Source organism: Protopterus annectens, chromosome 3.part1 (genome assembly GCF_019279795.1).
Source record: "Protopterus annectens isolate FY-2018-M chromosome 3.part1, PAN1.0, whole genome shotgun sequence".
NCBI lineage: Eukaryota > Metazoa > Chordata > Ceratodontiformes > Protopteridae > Protopterus > Protopterus annectens.
In genome coordinates, this window is record NC_056732.1 from 1,458,581,892 (window position 1) to 1,458,603,541 (window position 21,650).

The 21,650-nt window shown below is 36.7% G+C and overlaps 1 protein-coding gene across 2 annotated transcripts in view; it reads right to left on the reverse strand.

The window, feature by feature from the left end:
• Positions 1-21,650, reverse strand: part of CFAP69 (cilia and flagella associated protein 69) — a 2,033,309-nt gene that overhangs the window by 1,891,549 nt on the left and 120,110 nt on the right. For both annotated transcript variants that reach the window (XM_044067529.1, XM_044067528.1), the window contains exon 2: positions 8,658-8,717. In XM_044067529.1, the coding sequence (XP_043923464.1) occupies positions 8,658-8,717 (60 nt within the window). The remainder of the gene's footprint in view (positions 1-8,657; positions 8,718-21,650) is intronic.

A 21,650-nucleotide genomic window follows, 5' to 3' on the forward strand; every position in this document is an offset into this window, starting at 1 on the left:
ATATATATATATAATTTCCTTTCTTGCTGGTGGCACTTATCTCTCAATGCCTAAACAATGAAACAATGTCATCATATACAAATGTACTCTAAAGTACAACAGACTGTTTATCCATACACACATTTTGAAAGTTACATACTTATCTTATTGGCAGATCTGGACCACTAGTTCTAGCCTCATCATCTCTAGGACTAAGGTCAGCAGGATTTAAACAGCCCTGCTTCTAAAATTTTCATAAGCTACCAAAACTCTCCCACTTACAAGTCTTGACCTGATTTCCAAACGTGAAGTAAAGTAAAGAACAACAAATAAAGAAAATATATTGCTTTAAAGAAAAAACTTGGCAAAATTCAAGAAAATCTACACACCTTACCGGCCCACCATGACTAAGGCAAGGGGAAGGAGAGAGAGGAATGGTGATGAAGATGGAACTATCAATCTAGATAAATCATCATGGTAAATATATAGCTTTTGTATCTGAGACTTGGAATTCCATCCTCATCACCTTTAGGGCAGAGTCCCAAGCTATTCCTCTTGGGTGGCTCCTCACATCAAATTACCTCCGATGACAATGGCTCCAAGAAATTACCAGAACCTAGAGATCATATCCAGCTTATAGTGCCTTGCAAAATAATGTAGTGGAGTCCTTGTAGCAGCAACACAAACATTATCTAATAGTGTATTGTTAAAAAAGGATTAACATGCAACCACAGCTTAGCTAGGCTCAGATAACAAGGGTGTGTGATATTTTTGACAACAAAGCTGTACCCACACAGGGAGATGTATTTAAACAGGGGCACTTTGAAAACTTTCAACCTAAATTTTTTGTATGAAAAATTAGCAAAAAGTTCTTTCCTAATAGATTTCATTCTGACAAAATAAAATCTCAACTGCCTGTGCACATCTGTGTAGTTCATTTTAGTATCCACACAATATTCTCCTTTATTAAAATAATTAGGAAAGAATACAGACAAGCTGGTTTATATATTCCTTATACTGTTACCTTAGGCATGAAAGAAGAATTAGTTCTCAAAGACAAACAGTATTTATCAAGCACCAAATAAGGAGGACCTGCAAATAGTCAGCAATATAAAATATATTCTACTGAATTATCAGCCACTAGAAAGAAAGTCTTCTGGCACAAATATTTAAGCACTGTAACAGCCACTGGTTCGAAGAGTGGAGAATGGTTAATTTTCCAACATAAAATGAAGATCATAAGGAAGAACATGGCCTTTTAGTGGAGATCTTAAAAGTAAAGGGTCCCTTAAGAATATTCTGCAAATTTTATGAGAGGTCAAGAATATAGAGTTGGTGCCCTTGTAAAAAAAAATGGAGATTTTTGCAAAGTGAAGTCTAACAGGAATAATTGACAGTTGTGCCAAAGATATAGGAGAATCCATCAAGGATACCCAGAAGAGAGGCAGTAAAAGAATACTTGCTTTGGGCCATAGCCCATTAATAAAAATAAATATTGCATGTCCTCTTATTGCTTGTTTTCTGGGCAGCTGTTAATACCAGACCAGTTTGAGTAGGATGGGTTCCTTGCCATCAACAGAACTAGATAAATCAGATGGTTAATTGAAATGAGTGTAGGCTTGGGGTGGGGCTTTACTTATATTTGTGTCAATAGGGTTCTGAAGTGCATCAGGTGTTGCAGAAGATAAGGACATAGTGGGAGAAACTACACTTGCTAAACAAGAAGAAAGCTATCATGATGGTCTACTCTTTCTGCATTCTGTCCTTCTACAGAAATATGAGAGAAAAGGATAAATGGAGAAAATAACAAGGGAGGCATGTGGGCCACTTCTGGACAAAGATGTCTTGAAGACACCCTCTCAAAGGAGGAATACTGAAAAATAATTCAAAATTTATCTAGGATATGTACAGGTAACATCACAACTTCTACCAGTGATGGAATAAGTTCTGTTCTGTTGTTTTACTGACAGACTACTTATGAAGCATTACAATACACTGGGTGAGTCAATCCATTAAGAAGCTGGACTACATTGTGACACGGTTGGCTACCAGAAGGAGATTGCTTAGCTATAAGCTACCATAAATAATTAAAATGGTTGTCTCACTGTAAATGTGTTTAGTGATAGTGTTTAGTGATAGTGTTTAGTGATAGAGTCCTTGGTGCCATTCTCATCTCACTAGTAGTAGCAGTATGTAAAAAGAAAGAAACAAAGAAGATGGTGTTAGCACTGCAGAAGTATCAGTAGCCTCTACTCTACTGAGAGATACTCTGTGTGTGTGTGTGTGTGTGTGTGTGTGTGTGTGTGTGTGTGTGTGTGTGTATATGTATTTCATTCATCTGTCTGTTTTCAGTATGTGTGTGTGTGTGGGGGGGGGGGGTTGTCCACACACTTGCGCCTGTGCCTGTGTGTGCAAAAATAGTTTCCATTAATTCTCAGCTTCTGTTGGTAAGACTACACTGGAATGCACTGGAGTGATGCAAGGTGGACAAAATTATAGGAAGCCAGTGGTAACACTGCACTGCATTTTTTCAGTGTAAAGCTTATTTCCAATGCAGCAGGTGTTGGTCACAAACCAAAGCAACAGTGCACATCTACTATGCAATCTTAATGACATATATTATCTGGTGTTTGGCAGTAGCAGCAGTATTAAAATCTATCCATAACATTTTATTTGATGGAAGCCATGGGACTGAACCCTGATCATCACATATGTATTTCCAGAAATGAAGATTTAAAGCCAGTGTTCCTGCTATACCACAGGATGTTCAATCTCTTTAGCTTGGTGGCCATATATCATACTTGGCAATGTTTGGGGAGTCACATTAGCATTATCCAACATACAGCTCCTTTATATGGGAATGTATTGGTATTTAAAGAACATAAATTGCAATCTTCAGACTATCAAGATTGAAACTGCTAATCTAGCTAAAGCATATACTAAAACTGAGACTGCAGTATCTTTGTCATACTCCAAGTATAGCAATTTAAGAGTCAGTGTATGAAAGTAGAAAGAATGTAAAACATACATTGCTAACATGGTTTGTCAGGGCAGCTGCAATCACTTTCACAGGAGTTATGTAACTGCATGTGCTTTTACACACTTAGCCTAACACACAACACCCCCCCCCAAAACACAATTTCTCTGTACACCTCTGATGCTTGATTGCGATGACTCTGAAAAAGATCACAATCACAGTAATGTATTTTGACTTTCTTCACTCAAAGGCACATTAACCCTGCCAAGCCAAAGCAATGAATTTTAGCAGTGATCAAATGACAATAGCAGTCAGTCACTTTCATTCACGGACTGCTTCCATGCACCTCATTTATAAGTATTTTATTGCTTTTGTATACCTTAGATGTCTGATGGCAATTAAAGAAAAACAATAATGGACACAGTAATATGTCTCATCCCTTTTCACACAAATGTATACTAGCATTGCAAAGCCAGATCAATGATTCTTAACTTTGATCAACTGGATTGCGATCAAATATAAAAAAATTACCACAATAATGTATTTTTACTTGTTTAACACCAGCACCAGGCCTGCATTGCCAAATCAATGTCTGTATAACCAAGGTGAAACAACAGCAGAGGCCACTGTGGTTTGCAACCAATAATAATAGCCAATTTATTAATTGTGCTTACCTCAGAAGTTTGATTGTGAGCAAAACAAGAATGTCATATTAATGTGTTTCATCATGGTGCATACAAATTCATACTAGTCCTGGAATACTAGATCAATGATCACTTAACAAGTATAGCCCTCCTGGCTATAACATCCTCAGAAATGACCGTAAAATAAAAAAGGTGGGGGGTTAGCCATTCTCTATAAATCTAATCTCCAAATTTCCCCCATTATTGTGCTTCCATCATTAGACTCTAAATCTGAAACCCTATCTATCAAACTCCAAATCAATAACTCCAAAACTATCTATATAATCTGCATGTATCTACCTCCAGGTAATAACACACATTCTCTAGAGAACCTCTCTACCCAACTACCCCAGGAGACCATTGTACTTGGTGACGTTAACATAGACTGGGCCACTTGTAGTTCTCTAAACTCTATAAACCACATAAACCTCTTCGGATTCTCTCAATTAATAACAACTCCTACAAGAATCCATAAACCTAGTAACAAGGAAAGTACTCTGGACTGGATTCTTATCAATAGACACCCCAAATCTTATACTCCAGGAACCCTTCCAGACGATATCAGTGACCATGTACTTACCTACATTATTAGACAAAAAGTCCATATTGCAACTACTCATAATCTCAAAACCTCCCGCTTAAAAAAATTCTTTAATCCAGACAGCTTCTTAACTGAATTGCAAGCATGTGACTGGTCACCACTAACCTATCTAGAACTAGACGAAGCTGTCACCTATTTTAATACAAACTTTCTTCAAATCCTAGACTCCCATGCACCTTACCGCTCCACTAGAATAAAAACCAAATCTGCCACTTGGCTCACAAAACAAACTAGGCAAAAGATACTCCTCAGAAATAAAATCTGGGCCAAATGGAGATCTACCAAATGTACAACAACCCACCTCCAATTTAAACAACTAAGAAATACCACCAAAAAGGATATTCTTAGAGACAAAAAAGATTTCTTCCTACACCTTCAACAAACCAATCAACAAACTCCACAAAAATTCTGGTCTGGGATAAACAAACTTGTTCAGCCAGGTCACACTACTACTCCTGACCCAACCGGTTTCAACAATAGCAACTCCAACCTAATCCCCGATGCCTTTAATAACTATTTCACAGATGCCATTCAAACCCTAGCCAATTCTTTACCACCCCCACTGCTACCCAACCTAATAACTGCAATACTTCTCTACCCACCTTTCAAATACAACCTGTATCTACTTCTCTCATCTCTAAGCTTCTTCAAAAATTGAAACCTTGTACCCCCTTCTGCTGACCATCTCCCATCTGAATACCTACAAATTGCCACAAAAACCATACCCATCTCAATCCTTATTAACAGAACTATCTCTGAGGGCAAAATCCCTGCTTTATGGAAAATATCCCATATCATCCCTCTACATAAAGGAGGACCATCTACTGAGCTCTCTAACCTTCGCCCTATTGCTCTACTCTCCCCATTAGCTAAGATAATGGAAAAATGTATTCACAAACAACTGCTTACCCACTTGCTACAAAATAACCTACTGGCAAACTGCCAACATGGCTTCAGGCCATTTCATAGCACATCTACTGCCCTTTCATCCTTTACCGACACCATATATAAAAATCGTAACAATAACTCTTTTTCATCTACTCTATTCATTGACCTGTCAAGAGCCTTTGACATGGTTAACCATAACCTACTATTAAACAAACTAAAGGCTCACTCTCTCGATCCTCAAGCCATACAATGGTTTAGGTCTTATCTGGAAAATAGACAGCAAGCAGTACTTTGGCATAACAATCTATCTTCACTACTTCCAGTAAGTATTGGAGTACCCCAGGGCTCTATCCTAGGTCCCCTACTCTTCTCCTTATTTATTAATAACTTACACATGAACTTACCTCAAGCCACCTGCATTCAATATGCTGATGACTCCATTTTAATCTGCACAGCCAAGAATATATCCTCTCTCCACTCCCTCACCCAAACTGTTTTTCAGAATGTTGAAAACTGGTTTATGCAACACTGCCTCCTCCTTAATCCCAAAAAAACAAAACTACTGCTTTTTACTCCTACTCATAAATCACCCATTCCTTTCTTCTCTTCAACCTCTAACAATGGTACCAACATCAACCCAGAGACTACAACCCGCCTACTAGGTGTAACTATTGATAATCATCTCAACTACGATGAACACACAAACTCTACTATAAAGTCTGTTAACAGAAAACTTGGCACCTTCTATAGAATAAAACCCTTCCTTACCCCTTCTGCAAGGAAAGCAATTGCCCAAACCCACCTTATTTCTACCCTCTTCTATGCCTCTGTTATATATACCAACCTATCCAAAAACAACCTTTCCAAACTCTCCACCTGTTATAATAGTATAGCTAGATTCATCACATGTTCCCCCTTTAAAACTCACCACTGCCTTAACCTCAAACAACTTGGATGGCTAGAACTGAAAACCCAGATACTCTTTCAACAATTACTTATTACACACAAGACCCTGTACCACCCTAATAACACCCCTATCCTCACTCATCTAATTACACCTTACACTAATCTAGCTACACTATGCTCTGCTAAAAAGCTTCTAGTTTCCTCAAATAAAGCCAACAACAAAGCCGGGGATTCACTTTTCTCAAACACTGCAGGAAAATTCTGGAATCAGCTTCCTGCTGAATTATCTACCCTTGCTTCTACTTCTCTTTTAAAAAAACATCTTAAAGAACATCTGAAAGCTCATTGGCTTTGTCCATGTACTAACCCAGACTGACATATTTTTCCCCTTCTATTCTTAACCCTATCCCTTCTCCTTTAACCTGTACTTCCAAATCGTAGTACTACTCTTCCTCTTGAATAACATAATGACATATATATTCTCTTTCCCATAACTATGACTTGCTCATACCTTCTAGTGTGATTTGTAGAATTGTTTTTAGTTTAGTTTTTTATAGACTTGTTTAGTTAATCTCTACTAATACTGTTTAGTACACAAATGTATTATTATAACTGTTCACTAGACCATTGCTACCTCTGTATTTATTCTTAATGGTTCTATGTATTGTTAACTGTCTCAATATTTATGTTTGGAGCTTTTCTCCCCGGGCCTCTACTGAAAATGGACATATCCAGCTAGACTAGCCCGGTCAACAAATGTAAAATAAATAAAAATAAATAAATAAATAAATAAATAAATATCCACTTTATTGACTGCACATACCCCAGATGCCTGACTGTGATCAAATAAAAAATAATGGCCACAGTATCATATTTCAATATATTTTACATAAGTGCACACTATCCTTGCAAAGTTGGATCAATGACTGTTTAACTGTGATTAAACAATAGCAAGTATTAGTCATGTTCAAATATAGACTATATACATATACATCAAATATAACCGTCTTGCTGACTGTGTACACCTCAGATATACAAAACTAAAAACCAGACTCCTCTACAGACATATAAAACCAGGACTAAACCAAAATTCAAAATTACACTTTTAGTGTTAAATGATTAAGCACTTTCATCCGTTCAAATACAGACTTCTTCAGAATCAAATATACAAGTTGGTTTAAATACTCCTCCTCAAAAGTCACCTGATGAAAACATCTATTAAAACTAGTTCAAATCTATGCGCAAGTACCCAGGACAATAATACAACTATATACTGTAAGTTTTAATAGTGGTGTTTTTTTTTTTTTGTTTTGTTTTTTTTTTTTGCAAGCTTGTCAATTTTAGATTAAAGTTAGATTATTGGATGTTTTCATCATTTTTAACAATAAAAGTGTGATTTAAAATTTTGGTTTAGTCCAGGTTTTGTATGGCTCTGGAGGAGTCTGGTTTTTAGTTTTATTTGTCTGGTTTGGTTATCCAGTTATTTTGTGAACACCTCAGATACAAGTGTGGCCAAAAAGTCATGGACGCAGTATGTATTTTAACTTGATTAATAAGAACATGCACTAGCTCTGCCAATCCAGATCAATGAATGTGATCAAACAGCAGTCACTTTCATCCCCAAACTGCCTCCATATTCACCAGTTATTGACTATGTATAACTCATAAATATACAAGGACAGTTTATATCTGATTGGGATAAAAATATAGTCATAGTAATGTGTTTCACTCAAACACACATTTGCTCTGCCAAGCCAGATTAAATTATAACTCACTATAGTGTTAGTAATGTTTTTAACAATTGTTGATGTTACACACATATGCTACCCACTAATAAGTAGCATTAATGATTACTTCAACAGGGATCAGTAAAAAGTAAATACACTGGTTGCACACATATCCTTTTCTCATTTTTAATGCAGCCACTGACTGTCCTTCTCTGGCATTTTTTAAGTAATTTTAAGTCCAAGTTTTAAAAAGTCTAATTTCAATCCATTTAACATTTGTAACCCTTATGTTGGTATTACTGACATTACCACAAATTTGGCCTATCAAAGAAAAATGACTAAATGGTAATTAGCTTTTCAGCTTTATGCTTCATTAAGAAGCATCCTTTTTTAACTATTTCCCAACCTTATCTTGGTGTGATATGCAACAAAATGCATTACAACTTGCACAAAGATATTTAATATTAAAACAGGGAGATCACATCTCTTTATATCAGCTTGCCATGGGTCAGATAAAAAGCTCTGGCATGCCAGATTTTCGACTATTAAATAGACCAGCCTTAACATTTCAAATAATCTGTGTGACTAACAATTGCTATATTAGAACACAAAACAAAGATATACTCAAAAGTGCAGATATTTCAAGAGGGGTTGTGCAAAACTGATCCCACTGCTGTTACTTTTCTTTTAACAGACAAGGAAGAGTCTCAAAGATGATACTGCATTTGAAAAATTAAAAATATATATATAAAAAATGGAATTAGGTACAAAAAAAGGGTGTGATAATGTGAGGCTTTCATCTCTCTACATTGTATTCTAATCATTCTAATCTAATCATACAACTACTGAGATAATATAAACCATGAATTGTCACTTTTCTGATAGGTAACACTTACTGATGCAGGGTCTTCCATCAGTTTAATCACTTTACTGAGGTCAGTAAACTTCAACATATCCTGTATTAAAAAGAGAAACATTTATTGTAAATCATATACAAAGACAAAGACACTGGCATTACTGGTAGAATCTATTTATCTAATTTAACATTTTAGCATAATAAATAGTATTTAATGCACAGCACTGCAGAAATCAACTGACAGGGTTTGAAGTTTGACAAGTTTAGTTTTTACCATATGCCCATTTTAAACAGAACAGAGCATATTACTAATCTCGATCATGGACAATGAAGTTGGAACAACACTTTGACAGTTCACTTGGACAAGAAGCAAGTCATGCCACATACACAGAAAAACCTGAAATTATAAGAAGTAGGACTACATGCATCTTTCTTTTTAAAACAGGTTATTCTTCTGATACTGTAAATATAAACTACAATACATCTCTTCCATCACAAGGGATTAAAGATGTGATGATGAATCCAAATTAATGAGGTTTTCCTTTCCTGCACTCAGCAAACCACTGATACCCTACAGGTTAGCAAATTAACCTCACATAAATACTGTGTCAGCAGTATGACATTCATGAAAAAGTTGCACTTAACATAATGAAAATTCTGTAAGAAGAAGGTCCGGCCAGAAGGAAGGACCAATGCCTCAGGCATTAGGACTGCTCAGAAGTTAAAACTTTAACTGTTGAAAACCTTCTTCACTCACATTATGTTTTTCTACATTATGTATTAGAGGTAATTGTGTCTTCAATGCAGAACAACAAAACATGAGGACAGAAGAAAAGGAAAATCTAGATCAAATACACCAAATGTAAAGGACAGACTAATGGTATATTACACAGGAGAGACCATCTTCATGTGATGCATGCCCAAAGAATGTTGCATATACCAAAGCATCAGCAAATGAAATTACATACATGAATCATATACTTGTTAAATTCCATAGGCTCAATATATATAAAGCGTATCCACCTACAATAAAAATAATACAAGTACAACAAACTACTGAGGTCTTTTTCAGTGTTCTGCACACTCATAACACAAACAGAAATGTAATATCACATGACACATAGCTGTTCTGTATATGAATATGACAACAAAGTGGATGTGGTGACCTAACTGACGGGGAGATTTAAGAGTAGCTTCTAATACAGCAATCCAGAATTAGATGGAGGTGTGAAACGGCCAAATATTCAGCTTGGTAATCAAGCCTTGGCTGCTCTGTAACCTGACCTTAAAAGTCCTTTACTACAGAGAGCAACCAGTTTATAGCTGGTGTTCAGCAATTAGCATGCAGTTACAAAGAAACAGGTTTTGCTTCAGTTGATGAGTGCTGACACAAAGAAGTGAGGGCAGGAATTAACTGGTTTACACAGTGTACTTGAATGGTCAGGTAAATGGAAAGTGAGTGAACAGGTAAACAATCCTTAGCGATTCCTCCTTTGGGGGATTTCACAGCAACATTCCAACACAGTGCAGGGACTTGGAGGACTGTTTTAAGTTAATATACAACTATGTTTTTCATGTTAAACTTGCTTACATTGCACAGTGACAATAATCTTAGACTCTTGCTTTTCACAGGGGCAGCTTTTACATAGGGTCACTTTGCAGTAGTGTGACTTGTGGTGTAGAAGAGCTTCTGCTATTTAAGTGGCAGAGGACCAATTAGATGTTAATGGGGCTCTGAAAGGAAAAAAAAACACTACAGTACTGAACATTATATTAATTAATTAATGCATAGGAAGCTAATTTATTCCACTGATGGAGGAAAGACCGCAGTGAGTTAAAGTAAAAGAAAATAAACTATTCTAAGAGTAGAGAGAAGATAAATGAACGTTATGTACTTACCATAAGCAAATGTCATCATAATAGATCTGTGTTGTTCATTTTCCTTCTTCCTCAAATAATGGGTCTTGGATCCAACCTCAGATCCAGATCAGCCGGTTTCACTACATTCATGAATCCAACTTTTTTTTTTTTATATTTTTATTGAAGATTTTAATATTAAAGCAGTAATATATAACATTAGCAATATAACTAGTTACATATCTAAGAGAATAAAAAAAACAAATATATATAAAAAAAAACAAAATCAGCTATTTACAAAGATATCTACTATACAATAAAAGTTCTAAAAAAAAAAAAGAAAAATCAAATGATAGTTATAATCATTTCATTGTTAGTCTGTTTATCCAGCAGTTCTTTGAATTTCAACCAAATATTACATGAAGAGGTGACTCTAGATTTTCTTGTCTTGCCTTGATCATAAGTTCAAGATGACATACTTCAGTTGCAATGTTTATGAATTATTTCATAGTAGGCTCATTTTTTCAAATTTTTGGTAATAACTTTTCTTGCTATTGTAAAGATACTCTATAAAACAGGGTACTTTATTCTTGTATCACATGTAGGGATAGGTACATTAAATAAAATGAGAGATTTAGTTAACATAAATTTATCACTGAAAACAGCTTGGAAAAGAGAATTTATATTATCCCAATATAACTTAAGCATTATGCAATCAAAACGCATGTGCTGCCAGTCAGCTTTAATATCTAATTTACATCTCCAACATCCTATATCTTTTTTTACAATAATTCAATTCTGTCTGGTGTAAGGAAAATTCTGTGCATGAACTTCCAAGAGAATATTTTCCAGCTTGGTGAAGAAGTAGTTTGTTTTGAAGATAGAAGTATTCATTTTTTATTATCTTCACTTGGAGAGTTATTGTTTAATAAGTCTAAAATAATCCCAATAGCTTTCTGTAGGGTCTATATTACCTAATCAAAATGGCTAAACATCGAATGCCATTTCATTGAGCACTAAACATTGAACTATCATTTATGTGAACGTCCAATTCAGTGATTGTTTTCCTAGGGAAAAAATTGCTTGACCAACCAGAAACAAAACACCACTATAGGAAATAATAAAAAGATCCATGCTTGATATTCAGGGTTCTCGTAAATACATTTTTTAAAAGTCAGGAATATCATGCTAATATAACTAGAATTAATGTTTACTTTCTAAGAAATAGTCTTTTAGTAGCCAAGGAAAATTATCACACAATAACTGAAAAACAGGATAAATGAAAGGTCTTAATCAGTGAGAAAAATAAAACAAAATTCAAGTTATAGATTATTATATTTTAAACGTTTAGGAATCACTTATTAATTATTCTACATTTAAAGTAAAAATATAATATATAATATAGTTATTTTTAGTGTTTTAACCTGGAATGCATAACAAATAATAAAATATTCAATTCATCCATTTCATTTTAGTAAGAATAAATGGAATTATGTGTTTCACTAAAACAGTTTATCATCCTTTAAGAATGATTAATGCCTATGGAAGTGAAGCATTTAGTTTCCTATGTAAAATAATTACAACTATTAACTAATAATATACGCTTACAAATACATGTCAGACATATCCAACACATCAAATATAGCACTCAAAATTGCTTGTTCTTGTAATAATGAAATCATCACATATTTCCATATACATGCCCTAGACAACACACAGTGGGTTTTAAAGTAACTGTTTCAATATGTACCATGTCTGTCGTAAACATGAATTTTTCGAGTTTAAATTTCAAATACTGTCTCATATAAACCACAACTATAAAAAAACATATTTTACAAAAGTATAAGCAGTTTCTACTGTTTCAAAGTTAAAAAAATTAATGTCAGTTAAAAAAAATGAAAAAGTAGTGTTTCAGAATTTTTTTCCCATTTGCCTGTCTTTGGTATGCACAGGAAAATTAGTTTAAGTATATGTTTATTAAAGATCATGAATAATAGAGAAAAACTCAAATTATCTTAAAAGAAAACTTTCATTAGGACAAAGTATACACTGTTAGTAATTGGAATAACACATTCAACTTGACCTATGATTTTTATTAAACCTTTACTTTCATATTAATATAATAATTACCATGAAACATACGTAATAACATTTCAGGAGAGGCTAAAGCTCTGTCACTCTTTGCAAACTTTCCATTAAGTTTACATTACTGATACTATTTTACCACTTGGCCTTCTTTGCAAGGAAAGTCCCTTCTGAGGAAGCCTTGTCCTACAAAAAAATAAAAATAGTCCACTCTACACAAAACCAAAAAAACAACACATGCAAACACAACAGCATATTACAATACCAACACACCTCTCAACCTCAAAAAGTAAGAAATATAGACAAAGATATACACAGTGCAAGTACAAAGGCACAAAATGGGAACAATTCTCAAAGACTGCATCTACAAACCCAAAACAACTATAGAATAACAGGTCTTGCACTAACATACATCTTTCAAAGCATATGAAAAACGAAATTCAAAAGTTCGCCACCACTTCCTGCCCTAAATCCTCAACAATTTGCTATTGATTTGCCATAAAACCAAAATTATATAAGCAACAGACCAAAAATATAAGACAAAACCCAGACATTTTGCAGAAATCCATACAGATGAGGCATGAACATCAAATAACAGACCCAGTACCCATATACAAGAGATACTATCACATTCAGCCATCTCAGCCAATTCTCATATATACAACAGAAGCACAAGAATCATACTACAAACATAAAAATACCAAATGCATCATGCACCAAGCTCTGACAAATCATCAGTAAACCAGAAATATATAATATAGACTCAGCACTCATTCCAAAACACCACCACATCAAGTAGAATTTAATCATACCTAAAGCACAACATCATTATCTAATATTTTAATATTAAAATAAAAAAAAACTGGATACATATAAAGCAGTAATATATTATTAGTAATGAGGACTTAGTAACTATATATTTACTAAACTTAAGTATATGTAAAACAGCAGCATGCTATCTAAAAGTTAAACATTATGCAAAAAGAACCTAATAATTAATTACTTTATAGAAGTGTGAATCCTTGTTTCCTTCCTTTCATTAAGAATAAATATTAAAAATAAAAATAAGTATAAGTAAACTTTATCACAGAAAACAAAGAAAATACTTATGTTTTGATGGTGAACAAGGGATGGTGAACAAATAAATATAACATTAAAAATTAAAAAGTTATTTACCTTTTATCTTCTTCTCAGTATTTTTCCATCCATTTATTTCAGCTCGTCTCTTCGGAGAACTGTTGTTCCAGTCCATTTCCTCAATTTGCTCCAGTATTTATTTATTTATTTATTTATTTATTTATTTATTTATTTTAGAAATGACATAGCAGAGTCTTCAAAGTATTTGATTTCATCAGAAAGAAATATTCTAAGTCTGGCAGGAAAAAGCAGATGAACTTTAATATGTCTTTTCTTAAGTTCTTTTATTATTGGTAAAAAAATGTTCCTTTTAGACATCACAGCAGAGGAAAAGTCATTATCAAACCTTATTATACTGTCTTCAATTTTAATAGGAGATTTGGACCAAGCAGTTTTAAGAATTAGTTCCATGTACTGAGATGAAAAGAATTTAACAATAACAGATCTTGATGGATGATTCATTTTCGATGAAGAAACAGTCAAAGATCTATGTGCTCTTTCAATACCGTATGACATAGTTTCAGATAAATTAAAATTCTTAGGCAACTAGGTTGTGAGAAAGTTAACCATGTTTTCTCCTTCTACTTTTTTTTAGGCAAACCAAAACTATGGATATTATTTCTCCTATATATGTTTTCTAGGTCATCAATTTTATTTACAAATAAAGTATTCTGTCTTAATAAGAATTCAATATTATTTTCATCTTCAGATATCCTTCTTTCCATGTCATTTAAAGCATCTTCAATTCTAGATATCTGGGATTTCTGCTGTTTTAGGATTGCATGTATTTGTTCCATCTGTTATGAACATTTTTATTTAAAGCTATCTAATTTGTTATGCATCTTGTCCATTTTAAGTGAAGGTTCTTGTATATTGGTAAAAACTGATTGAAGTTCTTTTTTTTAGAGATAAATCCTGTGAGTTAACCTTTGAATGAATTATTTCAGGTTTTACAGGTAAAAACCTTTCTGATGAATATCTGATAGGAAAAAGGTAAAAGTTTTCAGATAAAACTCTTCAATGTAGTATTAAATAAAAGATTATTTTCAAAAATTATGTAGGATATCAGAATTTCCTGTCAGAAATATAAAGTAGCAGAGCAGGAAAGTTAGGCTGCTAGCCTGTTAACATCTTGGCAACCATGAATCCAACTCTTGCGCTCCTCCCTTGTCCATAATGCCCCACCAACATACTTCAGATCGAGTTTGCTGCCCCCAGAAAACAATATTTTATTCTACAGAGAATCAATTTATAAGAAAACACAGAGATAAAACTGCAGCTGAAACAATCCATTAGTTGTTTTCCATGAAGAAAGTTAAGGGGGTTAGGAGGGTGGGAAATTGAGAAAGAATGAAAACGGACGACAAAAAAATCTATTATGTTGAGTACATAAAATTTTGTATCTACTATGTTCATTTTTATTCCTTCCTCAACTGATGGTACATAGTCCCCAGCTAGATGAACCTTGGGTGGTCCTCATGGAAGGATAGTTCGGAGTGCTGCAGAGCCAAGGGCAGCCTGTATTTCTAGAAATCAAATCCAATTTGCAATGAGCAATAAAGATATGAGCACTGGACCAAATTGTAGCAGCAGTACAAATGTCATCTATCAAAGAAAGCTCTTGACCAAAAAACTGAGGAGGTTGCCATTGACCTCACTGAATGTGCTCTAGGTGGCTTAGGCAAAGCCATACCTCATTGTTTATAGACAAAGGATATACAATCAGTCAACCATTTGGTTAAAGTCACTTTGGAAACTGCTGTGCCCAATCTTTTGTAAGAAAAGGAGACAAACAATAGGTCAGGTTTTCTAAAAGTTTTGGTTCGATGAAGATAAAAACAAAGTTGTCTATGAACGTCCAAAAGATGCAGTATATATTCATCTTTATTTTATTTGATATTCATCAATTTTATTTTGGGAAGAAGACTGGAAGGTTAATAACCTGATTAATGTTAGACTTAGAGACCACCTTTATTAAAAAGGATGAGTTTATACACAAAAACACCCATTCTTTATGAAAAATCAGGTAAGGAAGCTTGGACAAAAGGGCCTAGAGCTCAGATACTCATTTTGGTGATGTAATGGCAACTAGGAAAACGGTATTCCAGGAAAAAAATTAAGTCTGATTTGGCAGAAGATTCAAATGGAATTTGGGACAGACTTTGAAATAAGATAAATAAGTCCTAAGGAGGAGTAGGGTTCCTTGACTGGGGGTCTAAGTAAAAAGGCACCTTTCAGAAAGGTTTTGCATAACTTACAAGGAGCCATAGAAGTGTGATTTTTGCTGGAATGAAAATTAGAAATGGTGGCTAGTTAGACTTTGATAGTAGAGAAGCTAGCCCCCCCCCCCCTTTGAAGAGGGATGCTAAAAATCAAACTGCAGAGACTTGGGCAGGAAAAAGGATCCAAATCTCTCTGGAGGGCCAAAACAGAAACTCTTTTCCATTTATTTCTGTTCACCTTCTAGAAGATTACTTTTTGGAAAGACAAGAGGATATGTTGGACCAGGAAGGAAAGCCTGGGCTGTCTAGCCATCAGTGGAACTGGAGAAACCATGCAGTTAACATGAGGCTTGTAACATGAGGCTTGTTATGTCCAGATGAGCTGCCCCATTGGATGAGACAGGAGATCAGGACTGGGGTCCAGTATCCATGATGGATACAGAGGATGAGGCCACAAACAGGGAAAACAGATATGATGAGGCCAAAGGGGTGCAATGAGGATTACTCTGCTCTTTAAACTGTAGGCTTTCTGTAGAAATTTAGGGAGTAGAGGTAATGGGGGCTAAGCACAGAGGAGACTGGGTGACAAATTGTGAAACACAGTATCTCTCAGTGACTCCCCCAGTGCAGGGATCAGGATGAAAACCCTGTTGCACTTGTTGTTGATGGGGGGAACAAAGAGATTGCACCATGACTAGCCCCATCAATGGAAAATTCTTTCTGCCACTGACATTGAGAGACCACTCATCAGGTATCAGAATGGACTTGCTTAGCTTGTCTGCAAGCACATTTAATTTCACAGGTATATGTGCTGCAACGAGATAGTGACTAGAAGAGATCACCTACTACCAGCTCTATAGTATATTCTCAAAACCTGACAATATCGAAGCTGTTATTGTCAACACGAGAATAGCGAAAGTGCACATTGAACGTGTAAATGGAAATCTCTGTAAGGGAAGATTTCCATTTACTGCAATGTAGTGCGGTCTCGGAGTTGGTATATTTAAGTAGCAGGTTTGGGGGGTGCAGGGGGCTTGCCCCCCTGCTTAAACACATAAGTTCGATGTTTGACAACATCGACCATATGGTGTCGACCGTATGGTGTTTGATGTTTTCAACCGTCGATCTTATAATATAGACCCCCTACTGCCACACCCTCATTGCCTCTCAACAAAGATGATAAGACCTGGCTCCCCCTGTTTGTTAATGTACCACATCAGACATATTGTCTGACTGGATTACAATTGTACCGAAGGGGAGAGGATATTGAAAGGTATGTAATGCCTGATGGATGTCTCTCAGCTCCAGGAAACTGATATGCGAATTGGCCTCTTGAGGAGACCACTTACTTTGGACTATCATTCCCAAGAAATGCCCCTCTCCACCCCAGATGGGAGGCATCAATGGTCATGGTGTCTACTGGGACAGGTAAAGCAAAAGGACAGCCCTGAGACATTTTATTTGAATGGATCTACCAAAGGAGGTTTTTCTTGCACACTTGTGTAATCCTTGAAGACTAGACCACTGAACTGACAGGGTCCACTGTAGAATCCACATATATTTGGCTAATGGCACTAAAGTTATTGCTGCTGCCATGGACCATAAGGCTTGCAAGACCAGTTATGCTGGAGGAGAGGAATGCAAGATCACTTCACTTACTTGGGATCTCTGGGTTTGTACTCTTGTTGGGGGAAGAGATGATATCTGATTGACCATGTCTAGACGAGCAACTATGAATGCCAGGTTCTGTGTAGGAGTGACATGTGACTTACAATTGACTGTGATGCCCAGATGGTGGCATAACTGGAGCAAGTTGTTCCTTGCTTGTAGAACTAGATGCCTGATCAGATCAGTCAGGTACCAGTCTTCTAGATATGGAAACACACGGAATCTTAGCAGTCTTAGGTGAGATGCTACCACAGCCTTGCATTTGATAAATACCCTGGGGACCGTCATGATACATCCTGGAGATCTATTGAGCACATCCAATCATCCTTTTGCAAAAGGGGAAAAATGGACTAAACTGTGACCATCCAGAACTTTGAAAATTTTATGTACTGATTTAATATACTGAGATCCAGAAGGGTTCTCAAGTCCCCTGTCTTTTTTGCCACTAAAATGAATCTTGAATAAATTCTGGATCTTAATCTGGTCTGGAGGGGGACTTCTTGGATGACTTTTTTTTCTAGCAGCTTTCTTATTTCCAGAGCTGCTGCCTGCCTCTGACTGGATGCAACATTGGGGATCTTCCTCATTTTTATGGAGGGAATTTTGTAAAATGGTATGCAATAACCTCTGGATATGATCCTTTGCACCCAGGAATCTGTTGTGATGGATATCCAAGCTTCTAGGTGCAGGAACAAGTCCCCTTTGACTGCCACCAGAGGCAAGCAAATGGGCAATCTTTCAGGAGCACTGATAGGGTACGTCCAAGAAAGAATATCTGAAACACTGGTTTTGCAGCCCACCTCTGCTGGAGGACTGCATCTTCCATTAGAGTACCCCCTACCTCTGCGAAAACCATCTCCTCGTGAGTTTTGGAAAGAACCTTGGGAATTACAAAATTACATTTTCCTACCTCCTCAATGATTTCATGAAGAGGGTCTCTGAGGAGTAGAGAAACGGATCCCCACAGCAGACAGATCTTTCCTTCCTGCTATCTCTGGAGTGCATTTCCTTCACCTTTGGGCTGAACAGAGCAGATCCATTAAATGGAGCATTGATGAATGAAGACTTGAAGGGCTCCACAAAATCACATAAACACATCCAGGCATGTCTTCTGATGGCTATGCCCAAACCCACCATCTTTGCGGTACCCTCTGCAGCATGGGAAATCAACCTCATGGACACATTAGATTTAGACTGAAGGATGACCAGCTGTGAAAAAGAAAACCTATTCTGGTCCTCCACAGACATGTATCCAGAAATATGGAAATCTTCTTTGTCAGATTTCTCTGCAACCTGGTAAAGTGTGCCAAATAATTCAACAACCACATGGCAAAAGTAGCTGAAGCATAGCTGTGCTTTCCAAACCTGTTCAAAGCCAAACAAAGACTCCTTTTTGGCAGGTGTACAGATGTACTCTGCTCTTCGACCTCTTTCTTGTTGGCTGATGCTACAACCATGGCATCTACTGGGACCCCCTGGCTCCAGTGTGCTCTGTCCTTCAGGGGGCTAAAAATCTGATTACTTGGGAATGGATTCCATAGTATCCAGTTCCTTCCATGTTCAGAGTAAGACAGGATCTATTAGCTTATCAGCCGGAGGGGTCACCCAAGATGTAGCTGGGTCAGACTTGAAGGCCTCCAAGAACATTGACTTATACTGGGAAGGGGGTCAGGAGACCAACCACCCTTTTGCTTTAAAAGTTCCAGTATTTTTCCAAAGAAGACATCGTCAGGTGGAGATCAGGGAGACCCTTCCCACTCATCAACATCAGGATCCTCAGTGAGAGATTCCTGAGGAGAATTCAAGTGTCTCCTTTTACACATCCTCTTCCTAGGGACCTCATCAGTAAGCTGGAATGGTAAGGTATCAGAAGTGACAGGAGAGTCCCTATGGACTGACTGGAGGCTCATTCAAGAAGGCTGTTCAGTGGGATAGAGATGAGAGGCTCAGAACTCAAACCTGACAATGGAAGAGAAACAGGATCAGAGGGGGGGGGGAGGATATCCTTTCTCTAGCTAGAGAAAACACCTTCTCCACTACCTCAAAGGCAGAGGATATAGGAGAAACAAAGACTGAAGCACCAGAGCCAAAGACTCCAGTGTCAATGAACCATGAACTCCCCCAGAACACCACCTCAAGGAGGGATTCCAATCCAAGCAGTCCAGCACCAAAGCACCTAAGGGCAAGGATAACTCGGATAATTTCAGAGACATCTTCAACCCCTTGAAGCCAACACTGAAGTTTTGGCTCTGAGAGTTCTTCTGCTCTGAAAGCATCAGAGCATGGTGACTCAAAAACATGGTCTGGAGTCAAAGAACAACCTGTCTTCGTATCCCATGAGGTCAGCCTCAAGGATCTTAGATCTGAGGGTTCCAAAATCATGGGATGGATTGGTGAAGAAGATATGATTATCAGGTCAGTGGAGGGCAGGCTCACAGGTCCTATGGCAGACCGAGCTTGAATTACCCCTGAAACTGAGATCTGAAGAACTTCCTCATAATCCTATCCACCTCTGCTTCAGACAAGCTCCTGGAGAACTTTAGAAAGGCGATGGTAGATGGTGGCCTGGAATGTCTCCTCAGAGTTTCCTGAAAAAAAGGTGAGTTATTCTGAAGAGAAATTGGCTCTGGTGAAAACCTTGGTGATCTGATACATGGTGACCTAGGCTTTGATGAAGTAGGAAGGTGTCGAATCCAACTTTTTAGAGATTTTCACAGGAGGCTTGTAGGATAGAACTGATGCAGTAGAATGGTCCGGGGACCACTTCTCAGGGTCTTTATCCTTTGGGACTGATTCAGGCTTTCCCTTTTCCAGTCCTCTTGTAGGGGGTTTGAGCCCTTTTAGCTAGAGAATAAGAAGAAGACAGAATCTGTTTCTAAATGGGCATTGCCAAAACAGTAGACACATTGCTTGTGGGCATCATAATTGGGGATCTTATGCCCACAGGAAGTGCATTTTTTAAAAACCAATCTGTTCATCTGCCATGCTAAAGAAATAAATAAGAGATGAAAGGAGGTTTAAACTCAGCTATAGCAGAATATATTTTTTATAATACTACGTAACAGAAATGTACCAACAATGATACCTAGAAATACCCTCTAGAGGGTAGGAAAGAAAATATTAAATGAAAAGAAGCAAAAGTACCAATAATGGTACTTTGTTGAGTACCCAAACAATAAAAGGGTAGGAGAAAAAGTGCCTGATGGATAGAACTGGAAAACTATTCAGAAGTAATGGAGAGACTGAAAAAAAAAAAAAAAATATATATATATATATATATATATATATATATATATATATATATATAATTTTAAAAGAGTAAAGTTAAAACTGTTTGTTTGTTTCATTCGGCTTTTCTCGGTTAGGGGTCGCCACAGCAGAACTCCGGTCCACTAATGATTGGCAGTAGATTTTTTACATGCCGAGTTTGCCAGCCCTGACAGACAACCTTCAATGAAGGTACGTCCATTCACGCATGTCTCCACACAAGAGACGTTCTAGCTGAGAATCGAACGGCACAACGTCTTGCTGTGAGGCGACAATGCTACCGCAGCACCACCACCACAGTTGTCGTAAACTTAAAACTGTAAGATACTGAAAAATCTAGAGTAGGACATCTGCATCTGAGTGATATGGTGGCAAATGAGACCTGAGGTATGTTAGGTTGGTAGGGCATTACGGCTAAGGGAGGAGCTCAAGAATTGGAACTGTGAAATTAGTGAAAGTGGCCGAGCCAGATCTGAGCTCGGATCTCAGACCCATCAGTTGAGGAATGAATGAAAATGACATCAGATCAAAAGATCGATTTTGTCTGCTTCGATCTTTCCATAATGGATGTGTCTTTGGAAGTTCGGGTTCCTACCCTTACCCATAAGCCCTTGTAAAGCTCAACATCACTACAGGCTGAGTATACCCTAAAGAACAAGGAATTTTGGGGATTTTGTAATAAACAAGAATAACCACAATGCTACAAAGATTATTCAATAGAATATGACTGTTCAAAAACTGATCTGGAGGTAAAAAGGTGTATTTGAAGGGCCTTAGAATAAGTCAGTCTGGGCAAC